The sequence below is a fragment of the Centrocercus urophasianus genome, unplaced genomic scaffold (genome assembly GCF_019232065.1).
Source record: "Centrocercus urophasianus isolate 14NV4802_14NV808 unplaced genomic scaffold, USGS_Curo_1.0 seq_16, whole genome shotgun sequence".
NCBI classification, from domain to species: Eukaryota; Metazoa; Chordata; class Aves; order Galliformes; family Phasianidae; genus Centrocercus; species Centrocercus urophasianus.
In genome coordinates this window covers 19,003,956-19,029,755 of record NW_024884711.1, presented here as the reverse complement: position 1 = coordinate 19,029,755, position 25,800 = coordinate 19,003,956, and the positions used below count along the sequence as shown (strand labels likewise).

The 25,800-nt window shown below is 36.8% G+C and overlaps 1 protein-coding gene across 1 annotated transcript in view; it reads left to right on the top strand.

Annotated features, from left to right (window-relative positions):
• Positions 1-25,800, top strand: part of HDAC9 (histone deacetylase 9) — a 438,875-nt gene that overhangs the window by 323,795 nt on the left and 89,280 nt on the right. The window contains exons 18-22 of the mRNA XM_042817004.1: positions 8,623-8,730; positions 19,700-19,755; positions 19,999-20,086; positions 24,259-24,378; positions 24,705-24,802. Coding sequence (XP_042672938.1) covers positions 8,623-8,730; positions 19,700-19,755; positions 19,999-20,086; positions 24,259-24,378; positions 24,705-24,802 — 470 coding nt within the window. The remainder of the gene's footprint in view (positions 1-8,622; positions 8,731-19,699; positions 19,756-19,998; positions 20,087-24,258; positions 24,379-24,704; positions 24,803-25,800) is intronic.

The following is a 25,800-nucleotide window of genomic DNA, read 5'->3' as shown; positions in this document are numbered from 1 at the left end:
CATTCAGGGTACTGAGTGACTCAGTGCCGTTCCAGAGAAACGAATTTAGGCTGGCCACAGGACAGGGCAACAGTGTGTAATGTACTCATGGCTGCTCTTCTGGCATTTTTTTTAAGGTGGCACATCCACTGTCAATTCTGACAATTCATAACAACCACTTACTTACTTCAGTTGAGAATATTAAGATGTGATTGTGAAGGGTCACTAGTTTGGCTACATATACATAATTTCAGACAAATTACTGAAGCCCTCAAAATGACAGCCTGTCCATCCTTGCTTACGTACGTACCAACTAGAAAACCATGAATGACACTAGAGCAGGACTCAGTTTACCTAAGAAGTGAAGAACTAGCTGGAGGAACTCAATTCTTTCAATTGACAGGGATGTTAAGCAACTAAGTTTTTAATTTTAGACACATTACTTTTAGAGAAAAAAGGATAAACATGATCTGAACTGATCAGAAGAGGAAATAATTAGATATTCTTTTGTTAGTGAGGTGCAGAGACTTAATCTGCTCATCTGGAATATGCATCAGTATCTCTGTCAGAGAGGATAGGCAGAATTTAGAATATCAATATGGTGCCCACAACTGAAGGAAACAATTTAATCAGACTTTGTCCTATTTTCATCCTTTCGTGGCACAGAGATGGCCCCGTGCCACAGAACTTGATGCTTAGATTAGTGAGAGGTGGAACTGTTCAACTGAGAGACATAGTTCTCTGACATTGCTGCAGGCAGGTCTGTTTTAGAAATGTCCCAGTCGGCTTTAACTTTCAGCAAGGAAGGGTGGAAGCTCAGAAGTGGTAATCTGCCAACTCTGGCACTGAAGCTGATCTTGTCAAGCACAAGATTTAGTTCCTTAGTTGTTATTTTTTTTTTAACAGATCACTTTTCCTTGATAGTAGAACAGATTCAATTTAAACAAAAATACACAACATAGAACAAAGAAAAACAATGTGAAGCTAATGAACTATCATCAGGTCAATTCTTCAGAGATCTTATCTAATTTTGTTCATTTCCTAAAAATTGCTGTTGCCAAAGCCAGCATTATGCCAAAAAAAAAAAACAAACAAAACAAACAAACAAACAAACAAACAAACAAAAAAACCTCTTATTTGCTAAGCTTATTTGTATGTACATATCTATATATGTATGTTAAGTGTACACAGTGAAATATCATTATATTCAATATAATATATAAAATCAATCTCTCCAGACTTAATCATGTACACATAGACTTGCTGGAAATTTGTTAAATAAAACAGCATTCACATTTGCCTTTAAAAAGTGCACCATGTGTTTATTGATAGGATTTAGCTCTCGAGACAGACAGAAAAGCTCTCTGCAGAAGAAATGTTCACGTGCTACTTGTCTGAATAATCATTAGGTTCTAACAGAGCTCCATGGTGTCCTTTGACAGAAAGATAATCTATGTCCAAGAAGAAAGCTGAAATATCATATACTGCTTAAATGTGCTCAGGCCAGTTTTTTTATTTTTATTTTTTTATTTTTTTGGTTTTTTTTAATAAAGCTTGAATTTGGCACATATTTCTGTAATTGTATACATTTGATTACAAATGGTCATACACTGTTTTATCTATTTGCCCACGAACCCCCTGGAAACTGCAAGATCAAACATAAGATGGCAATTGCACAATCATTTTCACACACTAATCCATTAAAAATGAAAACGAATGTCAAGTTAAATTAATTGAGTACTCAGGGCTAGGTCTGTAAGTGCAGTAACATTTTTACAAGCATCTGGTGATATATGCCACGTATCTGAGACTTGAATCTGGACCTAAGTGTTTTATTTATGAGCTTTTTCTAAAAAGAAGTTCTAATCCACATCTAATCCATTCTATCCTCCCTTCAGTCCCCCTACCAATGATCCACACATCACCATTTCACTAAGATTTTAAAATCTTTGTGGATTTTTAATGTGTGCTGTGTGAACCAGAGATTCTGAATGCTTCAGAGGTTTAGGAGGCTGACCGAATCAGACTATTTTGTCAGAAGAGATCATTGTATTCTAGCTTTAATTTGGCTTATCTCCATTATTATTCTCATTTTGAATACAAAGGATTAAATTTTTCATACAAATATCACACATTTATTTGACTTTTTGCAAACATTCTGATGAATTGTTGTACGGAAATAGGAGTGGTGCATTTATTTTAACTGTGCCTAAGCACCACCATCAATAACTATGCCAATAGCCAAGGAATTCAATTTTTAATTTCTGCTTAGAAAAGTTTTGCTAGTATTTTCAGAGATTTGGTTTTGATTTATGAGTTAATATGGTTATATATATAAGTTTACATAGTTACCATTATAAATTAGATCACTGTTGGCAGATAAAACTTGAAAATCCTATATATCCAATATATAGTATATAGTAGGTACAGGTACACTCAGCATTTCTTTTTCTTGAAAGAGGGTTTGAGGTCAAATTTAATAGCCTCTAAAATTCTTTTTAAAAGTCACTTTCCATGAATATTATTGCTGATAAATTCTTCTACTGAATTACTCAAACACAGCAGAAAGGCCAATGCAAACTAAATGAATTCCACCTTTTTTTCCAAGCAATGGTTTGTGAAGATCCTGTGAATTATTCATACCAGCATGGTCTAAAGATTGCATCCCCTCCACAATTTGTTTGTAAATCACAAGACAAGAAAGTGAGAAAAATTGATATCCTGAGTACTCTCTATGGCAAGCAGTTTTGATTAAAGCAGTTAGAAAAGCTTTTGACAGAACAAGTCTATGATACAGCTGTGAAGTAACAGTAAAAATAAAGGAAGCTCTCAGTACATATTTTTCCTAAAGTAGCCCACTGTTCCTGTAAGTGGGATTTATGGAAGAGACGTCAGCCATACAAAATTTTTCTTCTTTGTTCCTTACTGAGAGATGTGGCTGACAGGCCATTCATTAGAGATCGTTCCTTGGAGATGATGTGCACACCTTCGCTTCTTTAGTCATGGTGAGATGAAACAGCAGCTGAGAAGCACACCGAGGACCTTTTGCTTCTTAGTGGAAATCACAGAGGTGATGAATGAGCACTACTACATCAGTAGGAGAGGGAAGTGAGAGCTCTGAGTGTGGCTCCTGGGAAGCTGCACTTCTCATGGTCACAAGCAAAGTGTTCCAAACTTATGTGCTGGCATTCAGTGGCATCGGATCTTTCCAAGAACATCAGACTCTGCTGGCAGTAAAATGCCACACACAAACTTGAGAGGTTGCAACACTTTAGGAAAATATTTCATTTCTATTTTCATGCCAGAAAATTTAAAAAATCAGAGATGGAAACATGTTTGCTCTGGCGTGAGTGAAACACTGTGAGAATGAATTCTTTAAAAATGAAAACAAATGAATTTGCTCTCCAATACACAGGTTTTATTCAATTTTGGTATCTCTGAAGAGTTCTGGGTCTCCCATATTATTCTCTCAGAGGGTTTAACCAGTTCATTTAAATAGCTACAATGTTATTATCTGCATGGATTTTATTTACTTCCCTATTTTATAACCTTTTATATCAAAGGACAGCATTTTTTAAGTAGTAGTTTTTCCATATTCCTCTTGAAATATTTCAACAGAAATGCATACTGAATTAAATTCCATCTAAGAATAGTTGAGCCCAACTTCTACTCTTTAAAGAAAACAGAAGCAATCATTTTTAACTACTGTGAAAAAGTGCTGCTTTTTACCTATTTTATGCAGGACACTGTACATGTAGCACAAAGTCACCGCTCTCACTGGTCACAGTTTAGTAAGCAGGTAGATGACAGACTGCATTTTTGAACCATTTTTAGAGAATAAGGAGTGTATCTCTGATAAGGACATGTGGTAACTCTTGGAGGACTTGTTTTCATTTCTACAGTAGCAACAGCTGTGCAGAGAATAGAGGACATGGTGAGAAATGTATTTTTAAATTCCTTTTTGGTATGAAATCAGAATTTCGTTGTGGATGCTGTATTTGAGATAAATCACAAATTGTGTGTGATAGAGAAATCAATCTCTCAGATTCTGTGTCAGAATCTATCTCAGAGTTATAACTTTGGCTTCTTATATTACCACTTGGTTATCAGTGAAGATGTATTTAAGATACAGTCAGAGTATACTGTTAGTTATTTAAAGAAAAAAATAACTCTCACAGACGAATAAGACGTGGCATGAAAAATTGCAGGGTTTGTCAGACTGTCATCAGCAAACCTGGTCAGCAGAACTGTGATGCAGTGAGCATTAAACTGATCCTGAGGGGTTTCTGGAAGAAGAACACCTAAAACAGAGAATGAGGAATGCAGTTTTTCTAGCAGGGGAAAAGACAGGTAAAACAAAAGACATTTATAAGACTGTTGTATAATTGTTAATGCCACTTTTTTTTGCCTCTCTAAAGTTCCAGATAAAAGAAATAGCAAGATGTGTAACATTTCAAATTTTAGCCAGTATGGGGATTTCTAAAAAGTTCTTATGTGTACTCCCTCAGAAGTATTTTGATGTCCTTCCTCTTCATCTTCACACAATGTGAACAGTGTGTAAGGAGTTGTAACTTCCAAACTTTACAGTCAGTCTGTTTTAATATGAAACATTCTAGTACAGAGCAAGCTTTCTACCTGCTTCAACATCTTGGGTGTTTCTTAGATTGTTTTCAGTTTTCAACTTATCATACTGATAATTCTTGCAGAAAACATTCAAACATTCATAATTAGCTGGTTTTTTTTTTGTTGTTGTTTGTTTGTTTTTAGGAGAGTTTGGTGTTTTTTTGTTTGGTTGGTTATTTTATTTTTATTTTTATTTTTTTAATTTATTTATTTATTTATTTTGAGAGATGGAAATTTTCTGCACACTGTGCTTGAAACACAAGCTGCATTCAGTCAGGAAAAGTTACCTACATTTCTTTTCACTTAAGTCATTCACTTCCTCTTTAATGCCTCCATATCCACTTCAGGGACAGGTAGCTTAATTTCTATCATCTGTAGCTTTACAGAGTATTAACTTTGCTACACATGCCAATGATTGAGCTATACTAGATGTGCTTGAAAAAGCCTACACCCTGCACTGCTCATTCAGGAAACCAAGAGTGAAGTAAACCCATATGTGTGTTTAAAAGTTTAGTGTTCAGACAGGGCTTGTGTTTTCTGGCTCTTGCTGATATCATGCCCAATACATACTGGAAGAGCTGCAGTAGTGATGGGGTTTTTGATAACACAATGTATGGCCTGTTCATTCTTTTCTTCTGGCAATGTGATGCTTTGAAAAAACATTCTTTTTCATTTTGGCCCGATGTTAAGAGTATTTTCCTGTCCTGTTAATTTTTAAAAGGATTCTTAACGTAAAATAATCCATGTAATTAAGCAGAAAAAAATGTTTAGTTTCTCTGTTAGAATTAAGCCACGATTGCTGAATTTTCTGCATTTTATTTCAATATCTAAAACATAGAATCAAAAGTGAGATAGATATTTTACTAAATTCTTAGGCTACACCAAAGCACTTAGAAAACAAAAATTGAATTTCATCTGATTTTTAGTAGATTGTGATTTAGAAAAATCACATTTGTCATGCATATTTTGCAGCAAGATAGACTTTTAGATAAGCCTGGTCCATCACTAATCTGATATCCTTTCCTCATATGAGATGCAATTATTTCAACTCACATGAATAAAGAAAGGCATGTCTAGACGGATTTTGCATAGCTGTATTTCATATACAGCTTGACAATTAGGCCAGATAGTAGCTGTAATTTTAATGGGTTGGCCACGTATATCATTGTATTTCAACAGTAAGTTACAAAGTAAACACTGAATGGTGTTAAAAGGAAATCTCTATTTAAGCTCCTGAAATATCTGAGGCAATACGTAGCACTAATGGAGATGCAAAATGGAGTGGGATGGTATTTTCCAGTCATGACAGCTGAGGTGTAGGCTGTAGGATGAAAGCTTTTCTGAACTTTTTAATAAGCTGTTCTTTACAGTATGTTCCTCAGAAATTCAATTTGAATTTTGCATGAACATGAAACAGAATATGACATCCAAACTTATAATAATATACATTTTCAGTCTAGTTATATTCATGTCGGTATGTTACTTAACTTATAATATTATAACCCTGTACTAAGATATGCAGCTTCATAGCTTGGCTACCGTTGGCTTTGAAAGTTTACATTTTGTTATATGCATCACGCCCAAGAGATCAGCTAAAGTATCCTAAATTTCCTGTGCACATTCAAGTGGTCATTTTTGAAAATTCCTCAGGAAATTCTGTTTTTTGTTTTTTTTTGGTTGCCCATCCAATCCAGGAACAATTAGCAGTGATTCCAATAGTCCGAGCAAAATTGTGCAGTGGAAGATATTTGGCCTTACTGTCCTGGCTCAGTCTCCTCACACTCAGCTGAAAGCAGAACATGATAAATGCCATATCTCAGCCAATACTCTGTGTTCAGAGGTTGGAGAAATTGCCGTCTCATGTCAGAGCAGACAACTGTCTTGAAGGGTGGGTACTCTCAAGCTGTGGTTACATTTTTAACTTAATCGGCCTTCCTGGAAATGAATCATAGTCCCTTTGAGGATGCAGGCTCTTGCTCGTGCCCTGGTTTACCTAGCAACTGCCACTGAATCATTTTCGTCAGCCACTCCTTCATGTTATCCTTAATTTGTTAACCATAAAAATGGCAAGACAATACTCCTTCCCAGACCTCTTGTTGATATTTCTTTATTTTAAAGTACTGCACTGTATTTTTCAAACTTTATTATGGATTGATTAAATTGATTTAACCAATGACCTCTACTTATTTATTTCCTTATTTGTTTTAAAAATAAAAATTGATTTCACAATTGCTTTAAAGTATCAGAGAGAAAACCTGGAGTTCTACCTAATTCTAAATATGGCATGATTTTTTTTACTATTTGATTTCTTTATTTCTTGCTGTACTTTCCTGAGTTACCTACTGATTCCTGCCTTACTCTAATAACAACAAACATAATAAATCAACAGATATCAAGCTAATGATGCTTAATTGTGCAATATTTTGAGATTCTCGGTTGAGAACATAATGTGCTCTTATTATTGTTATTCTGAACTTCACAATGCATGAAGCCCATGCTTTTTATTCAGGCCTACTGTGAACAGGAACTATTTTCATTAGTTCTGCTGCGTGCACACAAAATTGATCAAAATTACAGAAAACTCAGGTCCAGTAAACTGAAAAATAAGATTGTTTTAGTCACTTGAAATCTAATATTGTTGTAACAGTAATGGTGAAAACATTTGGCAAGTGTAGAGAAGATCAAACTACTTTCTGTTTCAAATGACTAATCAGAGAATTTCTCAGAACCTCCACAGTTGAGGAGCAGTTGTATCCATTTTCAAGCTCGTAATTTCTTCTTTTATTCCCCTCCCCCCCCTTTTTTTTTCTTTTCCTATATTTCTTTTTAAGGAAATTAGGAACAGAAGCTGATGGTTCAAACTGAAAACGTCTCAGTGTAATTGGAAGTTGTCCAAATAGCATCTGCCACAATATTTTGTCTATCCCTAAACATTTTTCTTTTCATGATAAATTTGTGCAGTGTGATACAACCAAATGCACTTCTCATGGAGCATCAAGGAAGTCTGGCTGCCTCTTTAGATAATTTTTTCAGACTGTTTCACACCATCACGTCAGCTTGGCATAATATCATAGAAAGGATATGCAACATTTCATTTATACTTTAGTGCGTATTTCAGCAAATCAATAGTTACTAAAAATAGATTTAATAAGTAAAATGTTGGGACTCTCGTTGAAGCTGTAGAGCAGAGCTGCTTAGCTGTATTTACAAGATTTTCTTTGTATTTTGTATTTGAAATATCTTTAGTGTTTTTGAAATATCTTTAGTGTTTTATCTTTACATAATATTCATGTAAAGTTTTACAATGACACTTTCTTGTTTAGCATGTGTGCATGAGTGAGAATTTTTTCTACTTTAACCAACAACACTTACTGTTATTAAGTGAGACCTATAAACTTTCAGTCAAAACTCAGCCATCCATCAGAACTTGAAATATATCATTTGAATTCCATTTTATTTTTTTGTCCATGGGAAGAATAACTAGCAAAATTAATAAGCAGTGATTTCAATCATTTAAAAATGATGCCTGCCTGGGTCAGAACGATGAGAGATCTTACTGCTTCTTTTAAAACCAGATAATGATCCAGGCCGCCAGCCAGTTTCTGGTGGCACCCTTTTTTGGGATGGCGGTGCCCATTGCAGTGGGACATGACATGTCCCTTACCAGCAGCCCTGTCCCCTCCAGCATGAGGGAGGACTCAGCACAGGGCATCTGCTGGCTGGTGAGCAGGACCAGACCCGGCCAGCGTAACTGTTTGTAATAAGAAATCTAAACAGGGAATGGCAGCGAGGCATGACAGGAATGTGTTTCCATTGGAGAAGCCCGTGCAGAGAAAAAGCATAAGCAAAGCCATGTCCAGAAGGCCTTTCAACTGGCCCGGATGGAAGACTGATGTTATTGTACATAGGCTGTCACGCTGCCAGCCCTCCCTCATGGGTTTGTTTTCTCTCTTGCTCTCCTTCTCCCTCTCCCTCTCCCTCTCTCCTCTGCCCTCCTCTTGGGGCTGGCTGTTTGCTCAGGTGGACAGTGACACCGTTTGGAACGAACTGCACTCGGCCGGGGCGGCACGCATGGCAGTGGGCTGTGTCATCGAGCTGGCGGCCCGCGTGGCCTCCAGGGAGCTGAAGGTGAGGTCCGGGCCACGCGGTGGGTGGGAGGCAGGGAGGGCAGGGGGCTGAAGGCAGACCTTGTTTGCCTGCTCTGCTCTGCTGGGCCACGGGAAGAGAACGGAGAGGGTGGCCACCAAGGTGTGGCAGACCCAGTGGCTACTTGAAGCTGCTGGTGGGACTCACCAGGATCTATTTACCCTTGATGCTCTCAAATAACATTGTTCTCTTCAGAGTGCGGGGTTCTACAGCCCGAGCTGAAGTTACTCTTTGTGTGCATGTAGCTGACAATTTGCTGTGGATCTGCCTTTTGAAGTGATTTGTTTTAAATATGACTTAGTCACATGCATGACATCAGGATACCACCCAGAGTGGGGGGAGGCAATCAGTGTGTGAGCAGGTTGTGGGGGAAGAGGGATGCTGTTGACCAGGAGAGTAATGATCCAGAATACACCTTCCGTGTGGCAGCTCCACGCTGACTGCCCTTCGTTGTTCTTTCAGGCTGCCTCCTTGTCCCTATCTCCTTTCTGTACGATCTGCAAAGAATGATGTACGAAATCCAAATTAACCCCAGTCTAAACAATTTATAAAAGTTCCAGACCTGACGGACTTTGACATTTTATTTGGTATTTTAACAGCTCCATTTAAAGGTACACCATATGCAGCCCGAATAGTCTTGCCCCAATAAACATTGTTGGAACTAACATGTCTCCTTAATGAAACTGATTGTATTCTTTCCAGTTTAAACACTAATGGATTCAGTCCTGTTTCCCAAGACAAGATACAAATAAATGTTTTAGAATTAGCATTATACAATGATTTTTTAAAACTCCAATATGTAATGAAACTTGGGAATTTGCTTCCTCTACATGTCTCATTTCAGTCAAAATATATTAGCTACTTATCAGATGAGGGTCACATATGTTTATGTGTATTTATAAATAGAATATATATGTATGTAAAAGAGCATTCAGTTGAAACACAGTGATATATCCCTGATCAAATCGAACAATTATTAAACTTTTCTGTTCAGATACTAAAATCATTAGCCAGGTGCTGCACCAAACCCATTTAAGTTTTGAAATCTCAGATCCCTTCAGGAGGGGGTATATCAGTATGGGATCTTGTTATGTACCTTCTTTGATTATAGGGATCTCATCCCCATTAAACTCTCTTAACTCATTTGCATCCAAAACACAGCTCATAGCAAATTATTCTCCCTCAATGGCACTAATGAAAATTTTTAGCCAATTTTTAGTTTGTGACTGTAGGGCATATGACAGTATTTAAGATGATATACAGCAAGTTTTGATTAAAATTAAGAGATGTGCCCAAGATGTAGTTGGCATAAGCAGGACTGGTGCAGAATCTTTACTGCTTATCTCTGTGCCTTTCAAAGGTGTGTCTTTCCACAGTATGAATGCTCTGTCCCTCTTACCTGTGTGAGGGACAGCTGAAACAAATCAAACATCACCCACTGCAAGACCATGGTTGCTACTGGAGTTGCAACAATTTCTGAATAAATGCTTTAAGTTTAATACTAATTTGTCATCATATGGCAAATTGCATTAAGGATTTTTTTTCAGTGTATTCTGGAACTTTCTACATGGTGTCCAGGTTGAAATTTTAGTTAGCTGTGAAACTTTGGCTCCACAGATGTTCTAATATATTTCTAGGATAACTTTAAATGTTACTTTTCCATCTTGCTGCTATTTTTTTTTGTCTAGATACATATATAGCACAGATCATCTATTTCTAGTACAAGGAAAATGCCAATTCTTTAGCATACTTGTGAAGATCTGAGGGGAAGTAAGTGAAGAGACTGTTTCTGTACACATTCATTCAGCAAATATGCATGTGAGGCATCCTTCTGGAACACTGGGTGGGAGGATTAAGCTGCGATGGGAATCTGCAAAGATCTGACACATCTTCAGAATCTTTGGATGACAAAAAATGCCTTCCAGTATTGTGTGTAAACTGTAACAGCTCTGCAGCATGTAAGCAGCAAGATGACAGCAGCAGAGAAATGTGCTGTTAGTTTTTCCCTGGAAGTTTATTGCCATGGATTGTTATCAGATGGCACGCTGTCAGTTTTTTGTCATCTTAAGAAGAAAAGTAAATTATGAGACAGGATACACAGACTTGTTCTGAAATCCCAGAGTTCCCTGAGAAGCACTCTTGCAGTTCACAACATCAGACTTAAAATGCACAGCAGGAACTTAGCACAGGGCAACGCTTCAAACAGCAGCAGAAGAGGCAGTGGATTATCTCTCTGCTCACTGCACTGTAGAATGAGAGCCAACATGAATACCTTCCTCTGAAACAGCCATGGCAAAACTGGGCAACCTTAGAGTAAAAATTTCTAGCATGTACAGAGTCTGAGTAAAGTAGCCTCAGGAATGAGAAACTGATTAGTTCATTTAAAAATTGCTGTTTTGATGTAAGAACTTTCAAATTTGTCAGTGTAGTTGTGTATAAGCAGCTCAAATGTTTGTTACAGCTAGATGTATCTATCTATCTATCTATCTATCTGTCTATATTTTAGAAGACTAATAAGAATTTCCTAAAATAAAATTGAATAGTATTTTATTTTGTAGATATATATATATGCAGTCAAATTTAAATAAACAAAAAGGGGGGGGGCTTACAATATTGGAGTGAAACATCCTCTCAACAGAGATTATAGAAAGTAACAAACATAAACTGCTCTGTATTGACTGGTGTAAGACATTTAAAGTCCATTTGAGGAAAGAAAGGACTTTTCCATGCTTACTCCACAGTCTCTGCTGATGTGTAGCTAAGAAAAAGAGTGAGACTACTAAATGGGAATTGCTGAATCACAGCATGAACTGCTGATTGATCGCCTGAGGCAGGCACTGAGGCAGCCATGGGAGCACAGGTGAAGGCAATTCAGCTGTGTGACCGGAAGGGTGGAGCCTGGCTGCACCTCTCCTAGACCCCATTTAAGAGCTGACTGTCATTGGGAAAGGCTCTCTTTCTGGGGATTGCTCCCTTTGGAGTTTTTTTTTTTCTGTGTGCCTAGGATACGGGTGAGTATTTATTTTTGATTGTTTCTTTTCAACGCAATAATTTTTCTAGTTATAGAACCTGTAAAATATCAGCCTAACCATGCCACTCTGTCATTTGTGTTTTTGTTGAGTGTGCAGACTACAAAATCAATTATGAAAGTATACAGAACAATTTAGGGATTCACTGGGCATTCACATATGAGTCAAACTCATAGTCAAGGCAAGTATTATGAATTTTTTGTGAGTACCAGGCCTATTTTCTCTTCTTAGAACTGCAACGTTTTGTTCATCTAATTTGGAGGGTGTTCAACAACTTACCTAAATAGAGTTGGGGTTCTTTTCACTGTAGTTCAAACCCCTTGAAAGGCATCAGCTTCCATTAATCTCCCTGACTAATGGGAAAAGTATCAATGACAGTGCCAAAGACATAAAATAATAGAGGTTTTTAAATGAAGATGGCTTGTCCCTTCTCAGGGGAGTCCTAATTCTGGATTTTTTTTTTTATTTACTTACCTCAGGTTGGTAAATCTGCCCAGAATCGAAGAAAATCAAGGTTTTCGGAGGTTTATTCAGTATTATAACGAACGCTCATTAAGGTCAACTGAATACAACTCTAAGATAATGTTTAAGAGAATAAACTCATTTTTCATGAGTTTGTTTGTATTGGCAGTATTGCTGTATGATGGTATGAGCTTAAAGACTGCATCAAGTGTGACTTTTTTCAAACTTTTTCAAAGGGTATATCTAATAAAACCCACTCTATGTGATTGGAAATGAATTTCCATTAGAAAGGGCAACTCATTTCTGAAATGATTTTCTGCAGTCTCAGGTATCCTCATTGGTACTACTATAAGCTGGAATTAATTAAGCATAGTATTCATAACAAGGATAATCTGTAGTTTACTTTGTATATCCTTTAGGTATGGCAACACCCTTTTCTGTGATAGAAGCACTTAAGTGCCATAAGTTTTTAATATGACAAATTTGAAGAAGACCTCTGCAATAAGCTATCAAGACCTGGTAGACGTATGGTTGCTCTCTGGTTTTAAGAAACTTTGAATGAATTAAGAAGCAGTTTTGAAGTAATTACATAAATAAATAAAATGGAAGTTGAAAGAGAGCTTGCATTCACTTCAGCTGAATTAAGAGAAGCCCTTTCTCCTCCTTATCATATATGTGTGCATAGAAGAGCAAGCCATGTATAGAGTTGCCCTGTTGGTAGTCAGGGATCATTTAACAGAATGAAAGCAGTTGAAATGAGTTTCCTCCAAACCATAATATGATATATTCCTGGGATGGTTTGTTCTGATACATCAGGTTGAATCAATACCAAAATAAATATCATGTGTTTGGCTACTGAGATTCTTCTGTCATCTGCTGAGTCCTTCCCAGATAACTAAATTGAACCTGAAATTCCAAATGTACTTTTTCAAGGTCTTTGTCCCATAAGGCTTTGGATAAATCATTCTAAAATTGTGCTAATCTAGGGAATAAGCAAGACAACTTTAACTAGTACAGCTGCCCCCAACTCTTAATTTTCTACTCTTGAAAGTATTTATATAAAAATAATCATTCTTTTTTTGAAACTGTGCAGCATTTATTAGAACAAAAATTCTAAAGACAAAACAAGCAAAATGGGCTGAAAACAAATGTCTTCCTGGTCGTACGATGTGCTTCCTCCCATAATATTTCAGGCCAGCAAATCTTCCCCGCCTCCTGGAACAACAACAAATGCCACATAACTCTACTGGTTACCTAAGGAAATCTCCTTTCCTGGGAAATGCCTTGTGCTCAGGCAGCCCAAGGATAACTCTCCTTATACAGGCTCTGCCCTACCTTCATTTCTACCTCCTTGTCACACCCTCCGCCCTGTAACATTCTCTCTCTGACTTTCTGAATAATGTGTAGCAGCCACAAAAGGAAAGCTTTTTTTACATGCTGCCTAGGCTCAATATTATTAACAATAACTGATGTGTAATAAATAGTAAATGTTTTATTTTGCTAGTGTTAGAGGTATGATTGATAAAAGATGTCAAAACCACCAATAAAATCTTTTAGAAAGTACTTTATTTCTTTGATTTTGCAAGTTACAGAGCTACAAAGTTATATGGAACCATCTCCCAGCAATCATGGCTATATTTATGTCTGAATGACTATCATTATTTCATATAGCAGTACAACTTTTGTTATATGTGGTGTGCAGCCTATCTCCCTGACCACTCTGTTTTTAAAAACATTTGTCTGCCTTTCCCAGTGTGGTTAGCTTTAGCTTTGGCTTAAGAGGCTGTCACAGTTGCGTACATGTTAGTCTGTGAGCACTAGCTTTTCATGTATATTCTCCAATACTGTTCTCTTGGACCTTCAAAAATGCAGACAGGGAACTCTTTGTTTAACGTTCATTTTTGTGTTCATGATTTCTACTAGCTTCCTCTGCAAGACAAAATGGTATTCCCTTATGTCCATTATTGTTTTCTTGGCAAATACACATACTGCTAACACTGCTCTGCTAAATCACGGGTTCTTGTTCACTGCATTCGTAGACCCCCAGGGCCAGATACTGGCTCCTGCTCTGGCAGTATGAATACCTTGTAAAATTGTCCTAAAGAGGTACCTGAGGATTGCCTCATTCTTTCACCACCCTTATTCTTACTCTCCCTGCTGGATGGTGTAGTTTGAGGTCTTGTTACAGCAGAAGTAACCTGGCAAGAATATGGTTACCATCTTCAGGATACCACTTGAAGAGGTTCTTTGTTGTCAGCTGTGACTGAAAGCAGGCCTGATGTTTGTTATTCTAGGAGTTAACTGAGTCAGAAGCAGAAACAAGGTTAAAGATGGCACTAAGGCCAGTTCAGGGTTTGCACTTTGTAAAGCATACTCCATGGAGCATCTTTTAAATTTAGAGAAATAGGATTTCTTCTAGCTTTACAGTAACTATATATATATAGTAAATATATATATTTATAAATATATATAACATAAGGCATGCTAATTCTGACAGGAGAAGTGGATACATTTATGTATAATAACTAAACCAGTTTCTACAAAGAAATGAACTATTAATTTCAGTCATTTGCTCCTAATTCTAAAACCTAACCTGTACAGAATCACAGAATTGCTCAGGTTGGCAAAGACCTTAAGATCATCAAGTCCAACCTCAATGTAACCATACTACCCTAGCCCTTACAATCCACTGCTAAATCATGTCCCTGAAAACCACATCCTGTCTTTGTGCATACCTGAAAAACACTGTGGACACTGGGCAGTATGCAAGCAGTAAACATCAAAATGCATTCAGCTTTTATTTTGTTCTACAGCATCTGTGTACCTTTTACCTGGGAAAGCTTTTCCTCATATTCCATTTACTGAATTTTCATGAATTCTGGAGTTGTACAAATACAAACGCACCAATACTGCCCATCAGCTTCCTGTAGACCCAGGGACAGCCGTGCTTAAAGCTATGAAACCTTTGCAGGAGGAAGCTGTAAGGCACAGAGCTTGTGTAATGCAGAGTAGGTTTCCCCTGCTTGCTAATTCCCACTACCAATGCAGCTCAGATGGCCTTGAAGTATCATCCAAAAGGGCAGTGCTGCTCAGCATTTGGATGGAGTCATCTCTTAGGTCTGCATCAGAAGGCCAGGAGCATCTGTAAATCTCTTGTGCACTGACGTTGGATCAGGGCATATGGCAATTGACAGGCCCTCAGTGGAGGTACGATCTGAAAGGTTCATCTGCCTCTGCTTTTTTCTGTTGCTGAGCTGCTGTGAGAACATATTTAAGGCAAGTAGCTTTGCTCCACTCTGGTGGCCTCTCTGGCTTTTTATGTGAGGAGAGTGGTAATTTCATAGTAATCTTTCAAGAAGGTTTGTTCTCTGTATTAAGAGCTTTTTTGTGAATGCAAAGAGAACAGGAAAATATAATCTTCTTTAGTGATAATTTAAGGCATCAGTTAATCCTGCTGTAGAAGGTATGATTTGCTGATTAGAAGGAAAAAAATTCTTCTGCGTGGAAATGCGTATCATCAGCTAATGAAAACTCCTTCCCTGTTCCTCAAATGCTTATCTGCATCTGATAAATTCCAAATCACTTCCTAGTTAATACAGAATCACAGATCACAGAATCACCTGGGTTGGAAGGGACTTCAAGGATCATGTAGTTCCAACCCCACTGCCTAGCAGGGCCACCAAACACACACATTCAGATCAGGTTGCCCAGGACCCCATCCAACCTGGCCTTAAACACGTCCAAGGACGGGGCATCCACAACCTCCCTGGGCAGCCCGTTCCAGGGCCTAACCACTCTCCTTGTAAAGAAATCCCCATGTACAGAGCATAGCAAAAATAAAAATTTTCCATTAAAAACAAGTGAATGTCTAAGAATGCCATTTTTGAGCACTGTTAATTTTAAGACCTAAGGGATAGGTATTTTAAGGGACTGAGACTTGTAAAAATAAGAGATTCTGACATCTGATTTTGGATGTAGAGCTTTTAGTGTTGTTCTGAGTTAGTTATCTGATCTCTGTATGAAATAAACAGAGGTTCCTGAGAAAGCAGTCCTTAACATATATAACTGCAGTCAACTAGTGTATGGAACAATGTTCTGCTAAGAAATTTCTCATCCCTAGGGACTACACTTGCCTATTTTCCTGACAGCTTCTTGTACAGGTACATGGCTGGGAAATGCTAAGGATAATCACACAATGACTGAGACTGGAAATGCCTCTGGAGGTCATCTGGCCAAAGTAATATAAGGCTGGAGCTGGTATGTATTGCTTTTCAGCAGTGCCTAGACTACCAACCTGGTTGGTGGCTTTTGGTGCACTTGGAATTTGGGCAGACTCTTTTCAGACAGGGGAAGAGTGCCCACACAGTCACTGTGTGTTGCTCCAGGGAAAAAGATCCCTAGCTTTACTTCTATCTCCTTTTGTCATAGAAATACCAAAAGAACTTTGCTGTAGATGGTAAGTCTCAAACTCTGAAGTAACCTACTGTGTTGTGGTGATGTTTTGAATACTAATGTGGGAAAGGTTCAGGCATTGATATAGTAGATACCCAAGCATGATGTAGTGCAAAGTTCTAACACAGCACCATCCGGGAAAGAAACAACTGCGCCACTAAAGGAAACAAGGCTGCAATATGGGGATGTATACTTCTATCCATTGGAAAATGGACATCCATCTACCTCTCTGTCACAAAAGACAGTGGGGAAAGAGCAGTACTTTTTCTCAGGATTTTTTTAAGATTCGTCTAAGTTGGTCTATCTGCAATAGGTCTTCTATGTAAACTGAATTTCAACAGGATTCCTTTTGTTCTTTCTTCAAATATGTACAGATTTTGGCATGTGTCTGTTTAAGCTTTACTCTTTATCCTCAGATTTTACTAAGGGCAAGTATATAATGACATAGACATGAATTCTGTTTCTAATGTTTATATCAGTCAATTTAATTGTTCTGTCTACCTATAAAGGTGTCTGTATCCTGTTATACATAAGGCTTTATACAAAAATGCTTTGAATTCGTGTATTGGCTTCATTTTCAACATACTCCTCTGTGTTCATCTTTGTATATTTAAAGCAAATTTTTTTCTTTCCATCTACTGTCCTGATCTCACTGTCTGGTATTTAAATATTGCCCAACTAAATGAATTAATGTTCTGCTGTGCTAATACATAATGAGCTCATGAACAGCTTGAGAAAAGAAGGAACAAAGTGTTTCAACAATTACTTGAAAGATTCTGTTACTGTGTGTTGACTAGTTCTCAGTGTTTGTTAGTAATTTCATTACTTTATGTGCTATATCAATAAGATATTGTTCTCTTGTGAATACTGAACTTATTGCAATATTATATAAATAAATAACAAAAGCCACAAGAAAACATCATATAAATGGTCACAACAGTAATGGAAATGTCTTGGGTGCTTATGGAGAACTGGGATAGCTAACTAGAGATCTGATTGCAGAAAATTAGCTATCTACAACAAAACAATATTTCCAAACAATCTTGTCAAAATAAGGAAACAGTAATGAGAAGCCTGTAGTGTAACTGTCATGTTAAAAGGAGAAGGGTAATTTTTTTTTTTTCTTTCTGTATATTCCCCTAAGAAATCCTGCCAGAGATAATCATCTTAGTTATATTGATCTCTTGGGAGTGCCGATAAGCTTACAAATAATGAGCTGTGGGCAGCTTTAATCCTGGTGTGGATTTTTTTTCAAACTCTCAAATACTGAGAAAACAAAATACAGGTAGCATGATGCTTTCTTTCCAGAAATGCGCCTTTCCCATATTCATCTGTACATTCGTTGCATAAATGTACTTTGTCTTTCCATAAACCTAGAAGAAAATTATTTATAGAATTATTCTCTAAGTCATATTTTGTGTGAAAAGGAAATTCAAAGAAGCAATCAAGGTATCGGTGCTTTATCCATGAGCATAAAGCTGGTTTGATTCTGAAGACTAATGCAATCCATTATGCCTTTTTTATTGATGCTGTGTTTGATCTATAGGCAATTTATCCTCCAGGAATGCTTGTCTAAATATGAACATATACATTTATTCTGTCTTTAGTTTCTTTGCCTTTTTCTTCTTGAAGTGAGGACATCTAATTCAAACTAAGGCATGATATAAAATCCTGCAGATTCGTTCAGTGGTGACCAGCAGAACCACTCTTTACATATGTCCTCTGTTTTCACCATAGTTTAAGTTTGCTGTAGTCTGATAGAAGTTTGGCCAAGGCTGTGCAAAACTTTGCAACTGGCTGCTTAGATTAATGAAATGATAGCATGTTGGTAACTTTTTATAAAGCAATGCCAGTGAAATCACATAGGTAGATAATTGTGCAGATACTCACACGTACTCTTGTGTGAAAGTTCAGAAATTATATTCATTTCATATGAGTACAGACTGAAACACTGACACTTAACTTGCTTAAGTATATCTAACTGTCCTATTACTGATGATTAGAATACAGAAATATTCTGTCCTTTCCATTCCTTCCTACCTGAAAACATAGCGTTCAGACTTGTAGTCTTCAGCACACATATAGCATTTGCATGAGACTATTTGAAAATACAAGTTTGGCTGGTACAATCACATGCAGATTTTAGCTTTTTATTTTGGTATATGTGTTAATTGTAACTATTTTGATGTCAAATATATAGCTGAATAGGAGAGACCAGCTATTTGGAGGAGGTTGAAATAAAGAGTAAATTTGTTGAAGGTGTTACTTTTGAGTCCGTTGTAAGAGAAATTTGATGAGATAAATCCTCCTGTTAATCTAACGTGGCTATAGTGGCAAAAAATTCCTTCATCACTGTTCCTGGTGTTGCCATCTGTGAAAGTTTTTATGCAATTTCAGACTGTGTGTTAGAAATTGACTTGAAGTGCTAAACTTGTTAGCCTGGCAGGTTCTCAAGTTTAATTTATACAATGCAGAGATATGGGATGTTCATGGCTGTTCTTTTTCTACTGATAGGAGTTGCACGTGTGTGAGCCTGAATGTATCATTTTTGTCCATGTGGAATGTAGGGTCAACAATGAATAATCTTTTAAAGTACATGCTTCTATTCTACTTTCAGTTTAAAGAGTCTCAATCTAGAGCAATGTAAGATTATACAAATTTATATCAAGAATGGATTGTTTATTTTTGCTTCCTTTTAAATTTGAATTCTAGGCAGCAGCTTTGATAACAACACCTTTCTGATCCTGCCTTTTCCTGCTCTCTAGGTCACGTCTGTGTGTGTGTATGTGTATGCTTGTGTGCATATTTATATAAGTTTATATACCACTATTCTCAAACGTATTATTTCTGGCACTACTGTGAAAGTGTTATTGAATAGAAAAAAGTGCTCAAGAGCCTCTAATAGATTTCAGTCCTGTCTGTCTGCTGCCCTGTTTTGCACTGAGTCAAACACTTTTTTTTTTTTTTTTTCTTAAGCTGATAATTGAAAACCTATCTTGTTCTTACAGAATGGTTTTGCTGTTGTAAGGCCCCCAGGCCATCATGCTGAAGAATCAACAGCCATGTAAGTACCAGGGAATATTGCCCATCTTGGAGCACTAAGGTTACTGGCAATCACCTGTGTTGTGCATGTCTCTGTAGATCTGTAATTGTTAGCAGATGACTGAAAACGCTTTCTAGGTACTCCCAGAAGCAGATTTATGGCCTCAGAGATCATATAGCATTTTTTAAAAATGCTCTGAGCATTATTTATAGCAGTTTTCCTGACTGATTTGCTTTCTTATTTCTGTTCTTCTCTATTCCACAGGGGGTTCTGCTTTTTTAATTCGATTGCAATTACTGCCAAATACTTGAGAGACAAGCTAAATATAGGCAAGATATTGATTGTAGATCTGGTATGTATTCTTGACAAGCATCACATTTTCTGCACGTCTAGATAAAAGATAATGAATTTGTATTTGTTAGACTTTCCTGCTTCTAATACCTACATGTAATAAAGGTGTGCATTTCCTCTGATTTTTGGGAACTCATTAAAGCCAGGATGGCAGTACTGAAACCATAAACATCTATGTTTCAATTTAATGGTGTTAACTGCAATTTAATGAGAAGAAGGCACAGATCAGGGCAACTTTTATGGTCCTTAAATGAATTGATACTTCCACTGTTAAAATAACCCTACAGAACCCAAGTTTACTTCTCCCTACAGAATACAAACTTTAAATAGTCTGATGTGCTTTGAGGAATGCTGTTGCTTTGGTAACAAAATTGGCCATTTCTCCCAGCTAGCAGTGATTCAACTTGTTGTGTATGTTCAATATCATTAAACAAATCAACAGGTCATTCCTTCTAAGAAGTTTGCAATTCATGTTTGCCAGCTTTTGATGGTTCCCTTAAGGAAGGCTATGTGATTAAAAATCCACTTCATAGGATTAGTCTTGTATTCTAACAGGAGGCATTCTTCCACAATGCTTAATAGTTTTAACAAATGGATTATTTAAATGCAGATGACATTTGGCATGTTGTCTATATTATTTTCATGAATAATGAATTGGAGTTCTGCCTTGCACTGAAAAGATCAGCCCAATGCACAGCCCAAGGAAAGTTGAATGCTGATTTATGAGCACCATTTTTGTTTTCTTATAGTTCATGAGGAGGTGTAATAGGGTGTCTGACAAAGCATAGACAGGAAATGAACCTTGGCATCAAAACCTAACCTGTTACATCTGCACTTAATTAATTTTTGCAGGTGATAAAAGATTTAAAGACAAAATATGTTAAAGGGTTTTTGAAGTGCAGCGCTTAATAGCCTAAATCTTGTTCATATCTGCACTCATAATTAAATCTTATTGTGAAGTCGTGGCCTAGCCATCTAGAACTTTAGTTCAGTTAAACATCCATACTGGTTGCTGAAGAGAGCCAGAGAAGGGCAGTGTGAGAGAAAGAGTAGCAAGAGGAAAAAACGAATTGTAAAGTAAATATATGGGTAATTTTGATATTCTTAGGATGCTTTTTAAAATATGTATCATCATTCTACTATCACTTAGGAATATATTTAAAACCTACAAGAAACCAATATTTGTTTAAAAAAAAATATTTCACTGTATACTGTATCCATTTGCTGACTTGAATCTTACAGTTCGCTGAGTTTTACTGCTAAAAATGCTGTCTAAAATGAGCTGTGTTTATTACTGATATTAAAAAAAGAAATACTCAAAGTTTGAATTTTGTTAATGTTTCTCTGCTTTTTTTTTTTTTCTGTAAGTGTTGTGTTCACGTAGTCAAGAAAAGAAATCAGTTCAATTTGACCTATGCAACCAATAAGAACTTAAGAATTCCACTTCAATTTTGGAAAGGAGGGTTAAATGTGCAAATCATTACCTGTGCAAATGATTACCTGTGAGGTTTCTTATGCTTACGCAGAGAAGTGGATAGGGAATGTTCAGCCTCTCTCTGCCCCTATTCCATTGGCCAGAGTATCTCAGCTGGTGAAAGCAGAGAAATATATGGCTGATACAGATTACTTCATTCATGGAGCAGATGCAGTCCCAATCCTCGCCTGCTCCATGGTCACTGCAGTGATGCACAAAAATTCAGAAGGAAAACTTCTTATATACATAAGAACTATGGATAATTCTCAATCCAAACTGAATGATTGAATAACATTTATGGTGATGTCTATGTCCACCAAAAAAATTTGGGCATCTGAAAGAAATAATTGAGTTGCAAATATTAGATTTGAAATTGACCTTTGAGATTATGTTTTGATAGTGACTTCGCACAGCAGGACCCCATGCTGGTTGGCAGCTATGCATGTTATTACAATTTAAGTGTTAAAAAGTAATGTTTAGTCTGACATATTAAACAGAATTCTAGTTAAAAATGGACTATAGTCTTCATGGTCACTATATGTTCATACAGAAATTCTTAAATTTAAATTTTTTAATCTTTATTTCTTTTCTACACAAAAATAAAAAGTTTCCCTGTCATGTTTTCTTTCCTTATTTCATCTTTTGACTAAGTCTTAATTTTTGAACTGACCTATGTATCCTGAACTCCTTTGATCTACTAAGGGCAGAATTTGAACATGTTTCCTACGTGGTAACATCCATGGTCTTAAACAATGCATTTCATTGTCTAAACTGAGAAGTTGCTGCTCTTGAGAACTTAATTTTAATAAACTTTAAACTTTAAGTGAAATTAAAGTTTAGACTAAAAAGCTAGCCCTGAGATTTTGATACTAATATTAAAGCTCTGTCTGCCCCTTTAATTTGTTTTCTTGTTTGAAAAGTATTATAGCAAGAATATGTCCTAAGTATGCTTGGAAAGGGATTAATTAAAATCGCAAAATGAAGTACTCCCACATTTTTAAGCATGATGTCTGCAGAAATATCTATATTGCCACCACTGTTCCTCAGATTCTTATTGGATTCCTGGTCCTAGTATCATCCATACCCATTTATATGCTAGCAAGATCTGGGTCTGTTTTGGAGTAGACCAATTAATTCTGTCCCAGATGAAAACTGGATGTGTTTCTGGCTACAACCCACATTTGACTTCATTTGCCTGCTGATACTATTCTGGTTGCCTTCTATCCTCCAACACCATCACACCAATGTGTGCTGCCTTGTACCCTAGACATGCAGTTTTGCTGTGACTTTGTCCTCATGTTTTTTGTTGTTTTTTTTTCCAAGTACTTTCAAATGAGAGAAAAGCTAGTCATCACGATGTTAATCCCAGTAAGTCCTACAGCTGACCAAGTCAAGATTAATGCAGTATGGATGAGACTCAGTCTATGCAGAGAGCCTTGAGCAATGTGTGAGAACTGTCAGCTACATCAGCTGACAAAGAGAACAAGCAATTAACAATTTTTGCTGTGCTCTTGACTGTTTAGACTTGACTCTTTCTGAAGTCCAGGCATCCTAGAGAAAATGTGACTGTTGTTTCTCTGATACTTAATTTATTTCAAACCTTTCTGTCTTTGTCAGAAATTTTAAATGGATTAACTAAAGGTAGAGAATGAACAATATATATATAATTTTTCAGCTTCTTAAAAATCCCAAGAGTTTACAGAAAAGTTTAGTGCAAAATTTTGCATTTCTGAATGTATGTTATGATAGTATAACTGGAAAAAAAAAAAAAATATGAAAATTCCATATTATGATTCTTTAGTATACAGATACGAAGCCAGAATTTTTTTCTGGTATTTTATTTAATGACAGAATTTCTTTCGTCTGGCATTCTATAATGTTCGAAGTATGAACACTGGCCAAGGTCACTCCTTGATTGTGGAAGGCACCATCCTATCGGCCAGATAATTTAATAGCTAATGAGATCATATTCCTATGTCTTCAACTGTTGCCGTCATGATTTTGTAAAAGTGAAGTATGAAGTCCTTTCTGCATCTGGCATCTCTTTTGATGTGGATCTAACTGCTGAGGGACTGCTAACTGAACTGAATGTTTCAAGAAAGCCAATTTACTCAGCTGGTCGCAGAGCCCTTGACCTCAATAGTGGAACTTGGCAAATCAATGAATACACTTATGTTTAGTGTTCTGTCAAGAATTGTGAAAAAGCTCTGTAAACCATGGATCCTTCTGCAAAATACTAGTTTGTAGTTTAAACATTAGTCTTTCTTCAGAGGCCAATGAGGCTAGTTAATTAAGCCTGAGGGGTTATGAACTGTTGGCAGTTAATAAGTCATAAAATTCCTCCATAAAACAGGATGCTAGATTCCATCACTGAGGCAAGGAGTACAAAGAGCTGGTGTATAAATATCTAATTGTACAAAAGGACTGGGATTTCTCAATGACTGCTCATCTGGAGTCTCCAGGGCATGCTCGCTATGGTTTCCTGATTTTTAGAAGCCAGTTTAAAAAATGAGTGCATTAAAGAGTAATTTGCCTGAAAGTTCAGGAAGTATGGGGTGGTGAAGGGAGGGGGAAAAGGAAAGACAAAAGAAGGGCGAAGGAGAGAAACAGAGAGAGAGGGGGTAAAAGAAAGCAGAACTGAGCTCTCTACACTGAGTTGGACGTTATTACATTTGTCATCTGTTTTCTTTCTCCTTTAGGATGTTCACCATGGCAACGGTACACAGCAGGCTTTTTATGCTGACCCCAGCATCCTGTATGTTTCCCTCCATCGCTATGATGAAGGCAACTTCTTCCCTGGCAGTGGAGCCCCAAATGAGGTTAGGTTTATTTCTGTGGAGCCCCATTTTTATTTGTATCTTTCAGGTAATTGCGTTGCATGATTACCCCTAATTTTCTTGTCCTTCTCTGGTTCTTAAAATTACACCAGATTACCAAATTGTCCACTGGGAGCAGGGGCTAGTGAAGAACAAGTGCATAACCCAGAGCAGTCCTTGTCAAATAAGGCTGGCTGATCTGATGTTTTGTTTGATGTTTGTTTCTAAAGCACACTTCAGATTTTTTTTTTTTTTTTCCGCCCTCTCTTTTCCTCCTTTCTTTTCCTCCTTTTTACTTCTTTTTTGGCATTTTCTTCCTATTTTTTCAGGTTGGAAGTGGCCCAGGTGAAGGTTTTAATATAAATATTGCTTGGACAGGTGGTTTGGATCCTCCCATGGGAGATGTTGAATATCTCACAGCATTCAGGTCAGTATCTTTTTCTTTTACAGTTTGAAACCTGGTGGTACAACATAAACACATGAATAAGAATGACTATAATTTAAAAAAGCAGCAGAATGGTGAAACCTATGGTGAAACTGTTTTAATACCTATAACCTAGTGTGTGAAATCTTAGTAAAATTAATAAATGGATACTTCAGTTGTAGTGGTCACTCACATAGAATAATAAAAATAAAGGTCTAATGATTTGATCACTCATCTATTTTATTATCATATAATGCCATTAAAATGACTTTGAGCTTCCTAGCTTCTCTATCTACAAAAATTTAAATGTAAGCAATGATACCAGACACAAGAAAAATACTGTTCATATTGATTATGGTCATGTGGAAGTATAACATGTACAAAGCATTAGTAAGTACGGTCCAAGCCCAGTGATCCTCGTTAGATTAAAATTCTCATCATGATGCTCATGTGATGCTCATAAACTTGCCCAACTGGCATTTTCTGTGAATTTCAGTGGAAAGCTCATTACTTAAAAGTGAAACTCTCAATAAGAGTTGTAGGAGATGTTGCACGCTATGTTTCTCTTTGCTTTCAATAGCTCATTATAAATGAAATTTCATTCTCTCATAGGTGATTCATCATTAATCTTTAGTCTTTTTCATGGGACTGGAGGAGATAGAAAAACTTTCAAACATGCTCTGTTAGACTTTCAGTAGTCCTGTTTTACACACATCATTTCCCTTCATTGTTCATCAGTTCAGTGAAAGGGTTTAGTGAGTACTCACTACTCATAATTGGATAAATGACACATGTCTGACAAGAGATTTTAATTAGTGAAAGCTGACAGGCTGGAAAGCCAGTGAGACAACTTCCATATCGGATCACATCCAAGAATTTTAGTTTGAAGAAATGCATTTGCCTTATGTAGATTGAGTTCTGTTCTTTACAAAATACATCACAAAAAGTATAAAACACACTTTTGCTTTATTTTCTGAAGTACTCCTGTGTTGTCCACAAAA